The following is a 12373-nucleotide window of genomic DNA, read 5'->3' on the forward strand; positions in this document are numbered from 1 at the left end:
ATATTCATCATCTTGAAAAGGCCGCGCAGATGGCAATGAATATGAACCTTCTTCTTCGAGATGAAATTAGGACTCTACGAGCTGAGACTGAGCGGAAAACTAGAAAGAAGGCAAGAAGGCGTGCTATTCTAGGTAATGATACCCTTTTATCTGTACAAGAAGGCCAAAATCGCATTCAGCAGCTTGATACGCAGCTTAATGAGAAGCTTGATGAGCCTACACCTATGCCTCAACGGCGAGCTCCACAACGCTGCAGTGGCTGTGGGACTATTGGACATACCATAAGGAATTGTCCTAATAAATAGCTATATATTCAACTACTAGATAGTCTAATTTAATTGTATTGGTGGTTGAAAAGCTTCAAAATTATAGTGGGTGCGGCGAAAATTCGTCGCTCGGTGGTATTCGTCGCTCGGTGGTTGATTACGTTAAATATTGTCAATCAGGCCGGACAAATATAAATAAATCGCAGCAAACGATAGGGGTATACTCACTACGAACTACCAACTTCTAGTTGACGAGGCTAAAGACGATGATTATTAGAGAATATCAGAATCATGTGAAAAATAAAATTTTTTTAAAAAAAAAGGAAAAAAAGAAAAGAAATAAAGAAATGAAATAAAAAGAAGAGAAAAAGCTGAATATAACCCCAGAATCCTTGGTTAGTGTGAGGGTGGATATAGCCATCCCTCCTTTAACCTGGATTTAAACTTTTTATTTCATTCACATTCACGGTGAAAATCCCCTGAACTCCCAGTAATCTCTCTGACAATAATATAATATCTTCTCATTTCGAGCTCAGCCATGGATGGATTCAACAGACAAGTAGAACAATGCTCCAACGGAAGCTAGCTGATTTGTTGAAATAAATGTAGTTATCTAGACGGCGAAAGATCTAGAAAAAAAACATGAGAGCAGGTCTTGTAGTTTTGTCAATGGTATAGTGTATGTATAGTGTATATCTCTGAGAAGGAAACAATACAGGGGGTATAGCTCGGCATACAGAGACTTGTTAGCTTACTACATGTCCTTTGAGTTTTTTTTTTGTCCCGTAACTACACCGAACTAGGACCAAATCCATATGTTTTTTCCTTACTAGATGCGAATATGCGGGTGTATATATACCTAGGTACAGTACATTCCCGCTGGCTCGAATCGAGGAATCGAGGAATCCATGAAATTACTTCAGATGACTAAGTAATCACTAGACTTAGACTACCCTGTGTGGAGGTCGACTCTGTCGAATATATATATCAGTCAAACTCATCATTTCACCATTGAAGGAGGAATACCTTCACCAAGCTCTATCCGTTCCACTCGTCGTCAACTGTGAGGGTCTGTGTCTGCAAAGGACCTTGAATTTGCACTGGCGCACTTTACATGTATATTATATCTCCTTGGTTTAGGTCGATCTGGGCTCGTCCATGATGGCCCTGTCAGTCAGTTTGTCTGAGAGTGAGAGCGAGAAGCAGTAACAACAGGCCCATTGCTCCTAAGCTGCCTGCTGCAAGACTAGACTGAAAACATGATAACGTGCAAAGTGACCTGAAGATTCGAGAATGAAACTCACACATGCTCAGCTCTCACGTGCTATAGGTATCAAGTCCCCTGCCACCACCGTCCAGTCGATTAGGTCCCTTCCCCTCCTGGTCCAGTAAAAAAGACAATTCCATCATAGGTACCTAGTATCTATTGAGATGACTATTAAAGAACCCTGTTGGATTCACACATCCTTGAATTATATCGTCCACGTATCTACAGTACATACTGTAAGTGTATACTCGATATATATATATCCCTCCCACTTTTAGGAAATAATAAAAACGGCAATTCCCTCACTAAATCGCAGAAGAGCAAGTAAGAATACTGCTGCCAACCATACTCAGCTATTCAGCTCGTACGGTTAACTGGGCAGTTACAAGAGAGAGGCCCAGAAGTAGATAACGTAGAGAGAGGGCGAATGAATGGAGACAAGAACTATTGCGCAGCTAAGAATCCTTTCTATCAGATCCAGCTGGTCTAAGTATTACTGCATTAGACCTATATACAGACTACGAAAGGAAAGTACTCTTTTTGCTCTTCTTTAATGGTATTTCTTGGGTAACGGATCAATGGCAAAAACCATTGCTATAACAATCAAAATACGACAAGGGGAACAAGAGTTCTGCGCGTATCAGTTCATAATATGAAATGCGTAACATACATGCTCTCGCCGTAAAAGAAAATGACCCACCGAATGAAGGACCCGTGGCGAACGCCAGTGCCCAGAACAAAAATTCAACGTCGCGATGATTCGCCTTCCCCCGGTGATCATCCCATGGTATAATAATTCCCCTTTATTTCCCAGTTTCCATCCCATAGTCCTCCCATATTTTCTCCCCCGATTGAGTTGAAAAATATGCGCGCATCTTCTTGCTGCCTTAGACAGTGTATTTGGCCTTTGCCCTCGTACTGCCACTGTGCGCGCTGTCGGTGTGGCCAGAGAACTCAACAACATCCGTATCTTTCAGCCGCAGAACTTCCTTGAATCTCCGTCCAATGTTCTCCAAAACTTCCTTGCCCTTCGCGGCCGAGCGGCCCTCATTGAACTTGTCACCGGGGATGCTCTTGCCCACAGTCCGGGTCCACAAACCGATACGGTAGAAGCCCTTGCGAACGTTGACCACGACACCCATGACTTCATTGTCGTCATCGTTCTCAAGAGTCTCGCCAATGGCAGCCAGCTGAGCGTGCAACCAAAGATCATCGATCGGCACCGACTTCTTGTCCTTGAACGAGTAAGACCATTTGCCACCGTGTTTGTTTTGCTGGTCCTCCCACTCTGGTCGTACGCCCTTCTTAAAGAGGTGGTAGTCGGCTTTCAGTCCAAGCTCAGAGGTTGGTGTGATGTTGTTCTGCGCATGTTAGTAGACGTCGACAAGTACCGGTGAAAGCATCATGGCTACTTACGTAGATGCCCCAGAACTCCTCCACCGAACCGAATGTGACGACTTCCTTCAGCAGATCATTCCAGTTGTCACCCTACCACCATACTGTCAGCAATGGTAATGATAACAAGTCACGGAAACTCTTACCTTGCCACTGGGGGGCTTGGTAAACCACAGTGTCCACTCATGCATCAAAGGATGCTTGACGTTGAAGTGTTCTGGGTCGTGAAAGACAGTGATCATCTCTCCATTTGTGTCCTTCTTCTCCTCATTCTCTTCGTTCTGCTGCTGCTGCTGCTGCTGCTGCTGCTGCTGCTGCTCCTGCGTGGTCTCAGGTGCGGTGTTTTCGTCCTGAACGGGCGGGTGGCCGTTCTCCGTGGCCTCAGCCATGATGAACGAGGATCTCTGAGATGAGGCTAAAGTGTATCAGACGTAGTTATCACAAGAATGGTCGCTTCTCCGCAAAGAGGGTGTGTCGAGATGTTGAGGCGAATGCGGAGGCGAAGTCAATCGGTGGGAAGGAGATTTTTATTTTGCGGCGAAATCTGCGGAAAGAGCCAACGACAGGCCTTTCTTCAGTGAATAAAAGGAAAGGGTGAGCTGTCTCGGATAGATGGCGACAGCTGTCTCTGCTCCAGGCAGATTTAAGGCCAGACTCTCGGTGGCAAGGAGGATTCTGCGCTGTCTCTGAAGTGAGGAAGTGAGGATTCGGGCGTTTGGAGATGTCGTTCGAAGTGCAACTTTTCTGTTTTTAGCCACACACCTCTCCATCCAGGGTTGCGACTGGTCCCGCCTCCGACCCGCACCGCTTGGTACCTAACCAACCGACTCCGCTAAAATCCACTATCACAGAAATTCACTACATTTTGTAGTCTTGTACAGCAAACATGTCGCTGGAATTAAAGAGGTTTTCTGGAAGGAGGAAATTAATTATGTATTGGGAAAAAATAACATACAGCACAAGCAGACCGCGAATTATTAAAAGTACAGGACCGCTAACCCAAGACAAGCAAAGTAGTCATCTGTATTCCCATGCGATCTATAGGTATCTATAAAAGCCCGTCCGAACCAGCATCCGTCTATGTGTCCAAAAAATCTAAAACCTAAAAGAAGACAACGTAGACCTCGAGAAGACGATTCACTTGCTGTTGACCAAGCTCAAGAAGCAATTCCAGCCTATTAAAATAACCACGTTAGTAACAGCTCACAGCATCGCAGTTTTGAGCCCTGCAGCCTCCTCTACAGCCCCATAATGAATGTCCACCTGACTTACCCAAGCTGACGAGATTGACCACCAGGACCCGGTGTTCCAAAGGCACGATCGAGAAATTGGCCAATTGCACCGCCGGCCACAGTGTCAGGTTGGCCCTGTATGTCGGCCAAAACGACTTCTGCAACTTTTCGATCGGGTCATTGCCTTCCAGGATAGACATGGAAGACAGGAAGCAGAAAAGGTGTGTAGGCGTGAAGAGGGCCTGATCGGCAGCGACACGAGCGACGATGGTGGCAGCAGTACTCTTCAGGACGATGTTGCGCTGGAGGATGCCATACCAGGTTGTGGCAGCGGGTCCGAAGATCGCTGTAAAGAGATGAAGTTAGACATTATATTGGGATAATTATGCAAAAAATACGAAAAGGAGAAACAAGCATACCTCCTCCGTACATGACCATGCGGCCCGTCCGGGCGTAGTCGTGCTTATCAAAGCCCTTTCGGTCGACGAGCTGCTGAGCAAGAACATCGCCAGCTCCAAACAGCGCCTGAAAAAGGTCAGAAAGACACGATAAACGACATGTAGACAGGACATAGGAACTTACTGCCGTCGTAATGCTCGGGGTGAGCAGTGGCCGCGCGGCCAGCTTTGTCTGATACCTGGCGAAAACTTAGTTTTCATCATTGTCCCAGGGATCACTATCAAATCGGCACGTACCACCGCAACATTGTGGTGGATGACTAGTTATCAAGAGGAGAGAAGGATCAGGCGATTGCTCGTCGAATACGAAGAGGGAAGAAACTGCCGCGATACAGAGGAAGAAACGGGAGCTGTTGGCGCCATGATGGCGGCCTGCGCATTCTGATAATTATACTCCGTACTGTTCGACCTGTCCCAGCGGAGCTGCCAAGCTAGGGAATCTGCCGCTCGAGAGACGGGGAGCTGTGGTGGAACAATTGGCCGAGATTGCCCAATTAGGTTCACCGCGAAGCGCGCCTCGCTCGGTGTGTACCCACGTGAGTTGCGGCCGGGTCACCTGACATGCCCCTTTTACGGGTCTCGCCCGCTCCCCGTTTAGGTCTTTTTAGGTTTTAGGGTGTAGGGCATCTGCACTTAGGGCTTTCCGCTCGCTTAGCCCACCCCAAGGGAAATTTCCTAGTGCGCCGCGGCACACCTCTGTATTGCGAGAGGACAACCTCGACGTCGACAACTCCTCAACGACACCCCCTCCTTCCCGCCGTCCTTCTTCCGTCTTCAATCGCCAGATCTAGCAATCATGGCTGACGCTACTCGTGGTCGTGGAGGATTCGGTTCGCGCGGCGACCGTGGTGGTGACCGGGCTCGCGGCCGTGGTCGTCGTGGCCGTCGCGGCGGCGCAAAGAGCGAGGAGAAGGAATGGCAGCCCGTCACGAAGCTGGGCCGTCTGGTGAAGGCTGGAAAGATCCAGAGCATTGAGCAGATCTACCTGCACTCTCTGCCCATCAAGGAGTACCAGATTGTCGACTGGTTCCTGCCCAAGCTCAAGGATGAGGTCATGAAGGTACGGACAGATTTTTATGGAAAACGCGGCGGATGGATGGGAGGCACGGGAAGCGACAGATCGCAGGAGAGATTGGAACTTGAACGAAATCAAATTGGATATGGGACGGGCTTGTGCTGATGGTCCATTTCAACAGATCAAACCCGTGCAGAAGCAGACCCGTGCCGGTCAGCGTACCCGTTTCAAGGCCATCGTTGTTATTGGTGACGGTGAGGGCCACGTCGGTCTCGGAATCAAGACCTCCAAGGAAGTCGCGACTGCTATCCGCGCCGCCATTATCATTGCCAAGCTCAGCGTTCTGCCCATCCGGAGAGGTTACTGGGGTACCAACCTCGGTGAGCCTCACTCTCTGCCCACCAAGCAGAGCGGAAAGTGTGGTTCCGTCACTGTCAGAGTATGTGTCGGTGATCGAATGTGTGGTTATCTATATACTGACTCTGTATCAGCTGATCCCTGCCCCCCGTGGTACTGGTCTCGTTGCCTCTCCCGCTGTCAAGCGTCTCCTTCAGCTCGCCGGTGTCCAGGACGCCTACACTTCCTCTTCCGGTTCGACCAAGACCCTTGAGAACACGCTCAAGGCCACCTTCATGGCCGTCGGCAACACTTACGGCTTCCTGACCCCCAACTTGTGGAAGGAGACCAAGCTCAACCGGAGCCCGTTGGAGGAGTTTTCTGACGTCCTGCGTGAGGGAAAGAGATATTAGGCTGGGAGAAATGGCATTGTCTTTTTTAATGGCTGGAGCATGACCTGTTTTCATCATTCCTAAGACATTTTTTTTCCACCGAGCTGTTTTTCATCCGAGGCTGGGCGGATCAGAGAAACCTCCAAAAATAAAATGACTTCTAAATGACTTCTACTACGGTTTACGCGTATGCCAGGCTAGTTAGCATGAAGCCAGAAAAATGAAGTCCGATCCGAAATCATTGCCCTATTTGTTATTATACTTGATACCTATTTCGGACGGACTTTTTAGTCCCGAGACAGAAGATTCGTCCGAAAGAAGGTTAGCATTGTCCTGTCCGTCCCGCTCGCTGTGACAGATACGATACGACCTCTGAATGCCTTCTTTCTCATCGTTCCGTCAGTGTATGATAGAAGACAAGAGATTTGAGGCCTGCGAGCACCGCAGATATGCATTTGAAATTAGTATATGCGAATTTTCCTGAATATATATATTTTCTCCATAAACGGAGATATGCACCGATTAAACTATCCAGGTAGCTACCACCAATAAATATTGACAAATACTATTGCATGAGATGGCTATTAAAACAACCACAAAGTCATCATAACTTCTCCCTGGTACTGTCAAGTCGGCTTTTTTTTTCTTCTGAATTTTGAATCCTCCTTTAGGTTGTCTCTTGGTATTACCTTAGGAGTGCGGTGGGAAGACATCTTCAAGAGTAAATGAATATAACTGCCAAGGTAGGCAAGTAGGCCGTCTATGCGAGCCATTCGCTTCGATAATAAATACGGAGCATACATATAATGCATGCTCTCCAGGCATACACACGGCAGTGAAATACCTCGTCAGTCCTATCAGAAGAGGAAAGGACGAGATGCTTTGTAGGCATTGCTGCACTGTTCGAGTCCAGTTTTTCTCAGTAAATAGAACCATGAACATGGACAATGAGAAGCGCAATGGTACAGACCAGACTACAAGGCCTCCTTCTGGGTTCTTTTCTGGAATCGTAAAAGAAATATAGATAGATGGCAATGACAGCGTGCATTATGAAGCAATACTGAAGTGAACATCAACCCATCTAAGTCCACGTTCAGATTGTATGATCCTCTGTGAGCATAGCTGGGAGGTCTTCTTTTTTTATACTTAAGAAAGATGGGACGATCCCAGTCTCTGCAGATAAAGAGCCAGCCCAGCCCCAGCCCCTGAACTTAGAGTTCGCTCAAAGGTCAAAGGAAGTCTAATAATAGCTCTCCCTCTTCCAGCTCTTTCATTCATGCAAAACCCATGGAACATGCACCAGAGATGTGTGTACCATGCATTCTGGACCTCACCACAGGCTCCTCGCTGAGAAGGGGCATGAAGAACAGTGACATACCCCCCTCGCCGAGCAGCCTAAGCGGGTCTTGCAGTGACAGTATCAAACAAACAGAAAAACACGCTGGATAAAAAAAAAATCTTCTCCTTCATCTCTCACGTGGATCTTGACTCTCACACACGTGTCTGGATGACACCATCCTCCAAACAAGACCTCTTCTGTGGTGTGCAAGAGTGAGCAAGAGCAAACCACCAGAAATGGAAAGCTCTGAGTCTCAGGAGCCGGCGGCCCTGAGGGGAGCTGCCTTTTGGAAGATGCAGCATGAACTCAGGAAGCAGCAGATGGAAGAGGAGAAGGAGAAGATCAAGAAAGAATGGGAAGAAAAGAAGGCCAAGATGGCTTTTCTGGACGCGGATCCCTTTGCTGGTCAGTATAAGCATACTCAGGAAGCAGACAGACTCACATTAGAAAGTTATTAGCAAGACATGCTGACTAGATTATTTTTGTTTTTCTTTTTTGATGCAGATTCAAGCCCAAGAAGCGCCAGGGTCTTGACGCGCCTGAAGAGCTTGACTGATCTCAAATCCATCAAACCGCTCAAACGCGTCAAGAGCGAGACGGACGTGTCCAGGGCGAAACTGCAGAGGCGCCGTCGCTCCAATTCGGGCGACTGGCACTACCTCCAAAACGCCAGCTCACAGGGCCCGCCTCAGAGGCAGCAGATGTTTGGCAGACGCGTCTTCTCTTTTGGTTCGAAAGGCCGCATTCGTTCGCCCCCGCCATCGCCTTCTCCCCTTCCATCATCCTCGACCAAGCAGAAGGCCTCTCTCCAATCTTCCAGTGGAGGTAACGCCATGCTCCTCAGTACCCGCCGGATGAAGCTCAGGACTCTGTTGCCGGGCAGTACCAAAGCCCAGGACTATCCAAAAGGAACCTTGCAAAATCCGGCTACTGAGTTCAAGGGAGGCTCAGCCTGGATGGAGCTGAAGTCTGAGCAGCAAGAGCTGTGGATCGATCTTTTCTGGCCCAATACTGAAAACAGCAGTGACGAGAAAAATATGCTCAGCGTCGAGGAGCTCAAGCCGCTCTGCTCGTTCCGCAACCTGCGCGTTCTCAAGCTCACTGGCATGATGCAGTCATACCAGAAATACATCTGGCAGGCTGCTTGGCTCAATCACAACCTGGAAACCCTCGTTCTTGAGATGGCACTCGAACCACGCATTGAGAGTCACTTGAACTGGCCATGGATCAGGGGTGATTGGGCCCCTCGCGTGAGAGCTAACGATCATTGGGATGACTTGTGAGTGTCAAGTGAACTTGAAAAACCTTCCCTCCCTCCCAGGTTTTGTTCAACCAGCACAAAAGAAGTCAGACCATTTAGTTTGACGTCATGCTAACCATTTTTCTCACCATCTCTTTCTACAGTGGTGATGGCAACGGATCTCTCCACGAAGATCTCGGTGAAGGAGAGTACTTTGACAATCGAGCCATAGAGAAAGCGAAGCTGCGCGCTGGCATGATGGACTCGACCGTCTGGCAGCTGTCGATTGTCAACCTGACCCTGCGAGGCTTCGTCGTCGACGCTTTCCCTTTTCACTTCTGGTTCGACCCCGAGCGTCTCAACAAGATCACTTTGACCGACTGCATCGACGCGGGTTTCTACCTCCCCAAGACCATGACAGGAAGAGTCTCGATTGAGTTCCCGAAGTCAGCCCCCAAGCCTCCCGAACGGGCCAAGACCGGCGTCTTTGTGAATCTCAAAGAGCAGCTCAAGCTGGTCCAGCTGAAGGGCGGCAAAAAGGTGGCCGAACGCCTTTATCACAGCAAAGATAACACCACGGGGAAGAAACCTGTGTATGATGCAGGAGATGCTGGCAACAACAACAACAACAACGGGGATGAAGGCAACAAAGGAGAAGATGTCGATGACAAGAAGAAGCAGAGGAAGAAACGTATCAGCGTGTTTGGCAAGAAGTGAATAAAAAAAGACACGGAAGATTCCGCGATCTACCGCCATCATCATATTCGACCGCAATCAACGGGTGGATCACGTAATTATTACTAGTCTCTTCTCTTTTTTTCTTTTCTTTCCTTTTTGCTTTTTTTTTACGAAAAATGAAAATGCTGCAGGGACAAAAGGACGGAGTTGGGTTATGATTATCTGGGTGGACTGCATTCTGCTTGTTGTTTGTACAGAGTAACTTTCCTGGTGGTAAAAAAGTCATGCTTTGAATGGTATCTTCCACGTGATGGGCAACTTCCGACTACTGCTTACTGCCGCTCAGGTTAAAAATAAAAATAAACCAACGCATAGATAAAAATAAGTAAAAAAAAAACAAATGACGCCTGAAAAAAAAAGATAATAAAGCTCAGCTGACGGCTCTTACCGACGGACCAGAACCAGAAGCTTGACGAGATGTTCCGTCCAGAAAGAACATAGAACAAACATCATGGCTTCCGACCGCTGTCGATATTCTCTCTCGTTTTTTAAAGATATTTTCGAAATTCATTATTGGTCAAAATCCTCGTGGATTCCAATATTATTGGACGATGACCTTGTGGAGAAAATGCCTCGGCCAATGAAATTCAAGAAAACTTACACTTATTTATTTCTTTTTTGTTTTGTTTTGGTAAAACTGTCTCCTCTAGGACTGTGTTGTACAGAGTATTATCGGTAGTACCATCTCTATTTGTAATGCTGTAGTCAATAGCAGAGGTTTTTAATTATCTATGAACAGCCAAAGAGATAGAGAAAGGAAACCTACATTGGCACAAAGGGAGGTTATTGGGTCAACGGTTGTCTCACAACTCAGATTCAATTTATAAATATCAGAATCAAGTATTCTGAATTTGGACCAGTGTGTCATATAAAATTAATGTAGATCTAAGTGTATATATCATCAGCAACAACAGTTTGATCCCACTTGTCCACTCCACATAGTCGTTCACGACAGAATTCGTCATGATTTGGCCTCTTATCGTGCAAAAGCTGAACGGATTAACCCTAACCATGAACTTCGAATTATACAATTTGATTATTTACGCTTTTCCAACCCACACCCCCTGGTTACTTTTTCATCTTCAACTCTCCCTACCATCCTGGTACGATCTTTCGTCCTCGCACCAGTTGGTCTGACGTCTCGAGAATCACCGCGAATGAGGACTGAGTGGACTGATCTTGACATTTAAGCCCCTTCATGCTCACCAACGCGGATTGCACCCTCATTGCCATGGCCATGTGACCAGAAACCATCCACGTAGAGCGTCCTGGCATCGCTGTCAGTAGGACATCTCTGGGCTAAAAAGGGAGGGGATTGGTTGAGCATACCCTGCTTCCCTGCTGTCGTGGGTGAGCAGAAGCCAGAATCCGAAAACCGCTTGCGTCAAGATGTCGAGGATCGCCCAGACAACGGTCTCCGAGTCTAGAGTGATTCTGTGAGCGAGAGGAGAGGCCGCAAGGATGCTGGGTATTGTGTCAGTAAGCATGGAAAGCATCCAGAACCGCTCAATGCAGAGGAAAACTCAAAGCTACGCACATTGGATAGAGCACCATCACAAGCAAGGTTGCGCCCGAAAACGAGGTGAAGAACCTCTGAGTCTGGTGAGTTCGGTTGGTGCTGGCGCGCCCGCCATTGACAGTGATCTGGTAGATGAGGGTCATGTAGGCAGTGCAGGTGATGGTGTACCAGACCCAGCGGCGTTCGTGGCGCGCAAACGTGGCGATGAGGCCGGAGACGAACATGATCAGGTCCGCAGAGATGGCCACGAGGAGGTTGGCACCGTTCATGCCAGCCACCAGGGCCAGATTGATGATGATGAGCGGGTTCGTCAGCGTCCAGTTGACGTAGCGAGCCCAGAACACCTGCCGGAGGTACTCCTGCTTCGTGTCGGGGACATGGCGGTGGGATTCATGCGTGCAGGCGTACTTCCAGGCGATGCCATCCCCTGTGGCCATGGCCAGGTAAGCGAGGAAGGAGATGGTCGTGATCAGGGAAGTCAGGATGTGGAATAAGCGTTTTTGCTGAAACACGCTCTCATGTCAGTTTTTTTGTTGCCCTCATTTTCGTTTTACTAGAGCTTCGAACGTACCACTTGGACCCGGGAGGCCAGGACATAGAAGCAGAGGGAAGAGATTCCCATGAGCACGACCACAACCCTGCATTTAAGACATCTGAGTACTGATTCGAGACTTGTTGCAGGGATGATATCAAGCTTACCATAACGTGCGCTTGCCGGTGTCATGAATATGCTGGAAGACAGGAGTATCCCCAGGAATCACAGTAGGAACAGGACCAACACTGGATGTAGGAACGGGTGGCGGAATGACCGCGGTGTGATTGACCATTGTTGCTGATGCTGTTACTTTCTCGCTGACTCTTCTCTATCCAGAACCGTGGAGTGTTGAGTTTGTCGAAGAATCTGAATAAAGCTCAAGTGCGGAAATAAGAAACCATACAGTACTAGTGTTATGCAGGAAATGATATTTTATTATGATAACGATGATACTATTATTATATTTTTGCTTGCGGCAGAAGGTGAGATAAGAACTGAATAGCTCCCCATGAATAATAGTTAAATATTACCTCTTGACCAGGGTCCTCTTCCACCTCCTCATCCTCTTATCCTCGATGACGACATGTACTGCACCCCTATGACATTTGTCTGGCCTGTGGAACCTCTTCTCCCACTGGATT

At 47.9% G+C, this 12373-nt stretch overlaps 5 protein-coding genes across 5 annotated transcripts; 3 read left to right on the forward strand and 2 right to left on the reverse strand.

Annotated features, from left to right (window-relative positions):
* Positions 1-2420: 2420 nt before the first annotated feature.
* On the reverse strand, positions 2421-3317 carry T310_2455 (Translation initiation factor 4E, mRNA-cap binding subunit; the record flags this gene model as incomplete). The annotated part of the gene is made up of 3 exons (XM_013474644.1): positions 2421-2894; positions 2950-3021; positions 3075-3317. 3 exons carry the CDS (start codon positions 3315-3317, stop codon positions 2421-2423), a joined length of 789 nt encoding a protein of 262 aa, XP_013330098.1.
* Positions 3318-4065: 748 nt separating this feature from the next.
* On the reverse strand, positions 4066-4866 carry T310_2456 (Integral membrane protein, Mpv17/PMP22 family; the record flags this gene model as incomplete). Its single annotated transcript, XM_013474645.1, has 5 exons — positions 4066-4103; positions 4201-4506; positions 4580-4685; positions 4743-4797; positions 4856-4866. The coding sequence occupies 5 exons, from the start codon at positions 4864-4866 to the stop codon at positions 4066-4068; spliced, it is 516 nt and encodes a 171-aa protein (XP_013330099.1).
* A 548-nt stretch (positions 4867-5414) lies between these two features.
* T310_2457 (Ribosomal protein S5) lies at positions 5415-6382 on the forward strand (the record flags this gene model as incomplete). The annotated part of the gene is made up of 3 exons (XM_013474646.1): positions 5415-5678; positions 5815-6072; positions 6125-6382. The coding sequence occupies 3 exons, from the start codon at positions 5415-5417 to the stop codon at positions 6380-6382; spliced, it is 780 nt and encodes a 259-aa protein (XP_013330100.1).
* A 1554-nt stretch (positions 6383-7936) lies between these two features.
* On the forward strand, positions 7937-9657 carry T310_2458 (uncharacterized protein; the record flags this gene model as incomplete). Its single annotated transcript, XM_013474647.1, has 3 exons — positions 7937-8105; positions 8205-8979; positions 9105-9657. The coding sequence occupies 3 exons, from the start codon at positions 7937-7939 to the stop codon at positions 9655-9657; spliced, it is 1497 nt and encodes a 498-aa protein (XP_013330101.1).
* Positions 9658-11163: 1506 nt separating this feature from the next.
* Positions 11164-12311, forward strand: T310_2459 (uncharacterized protein; the record flags this gene model as incomplete). The annotated part of the gene is made up of 3 exons (XM_013474648.1): positions 11164-11640; positions 12154-12214; positions 12274-12311. 3 exons carry the CDS (start codon positions 11164-11166, stop codon positions 12309-12311), a joined length of 576 nt encoding a protein of 191 aa, XP_013330102.1.
* Positions 12312-12373: the final 62 nt, after the last annotated feature.

The sequence above is a fragment of the Rasamsonia emersonii genome (genome assembly GCF_000968595.1).
Source record: "Rasamsonia emersonii CBS 393.64 chromosome Unknown ctg1118621760030, whole genome shotgun sequence".
In the NCBI taxonomy this organism is placed as follows: domain Eukaryota; kingdom Fungi; phylum Ascomycota; class Eurotiomycetes; order Eurotiales; family Trichocomaceae; genus Rasamsonia; species Rasamsonia emersonii.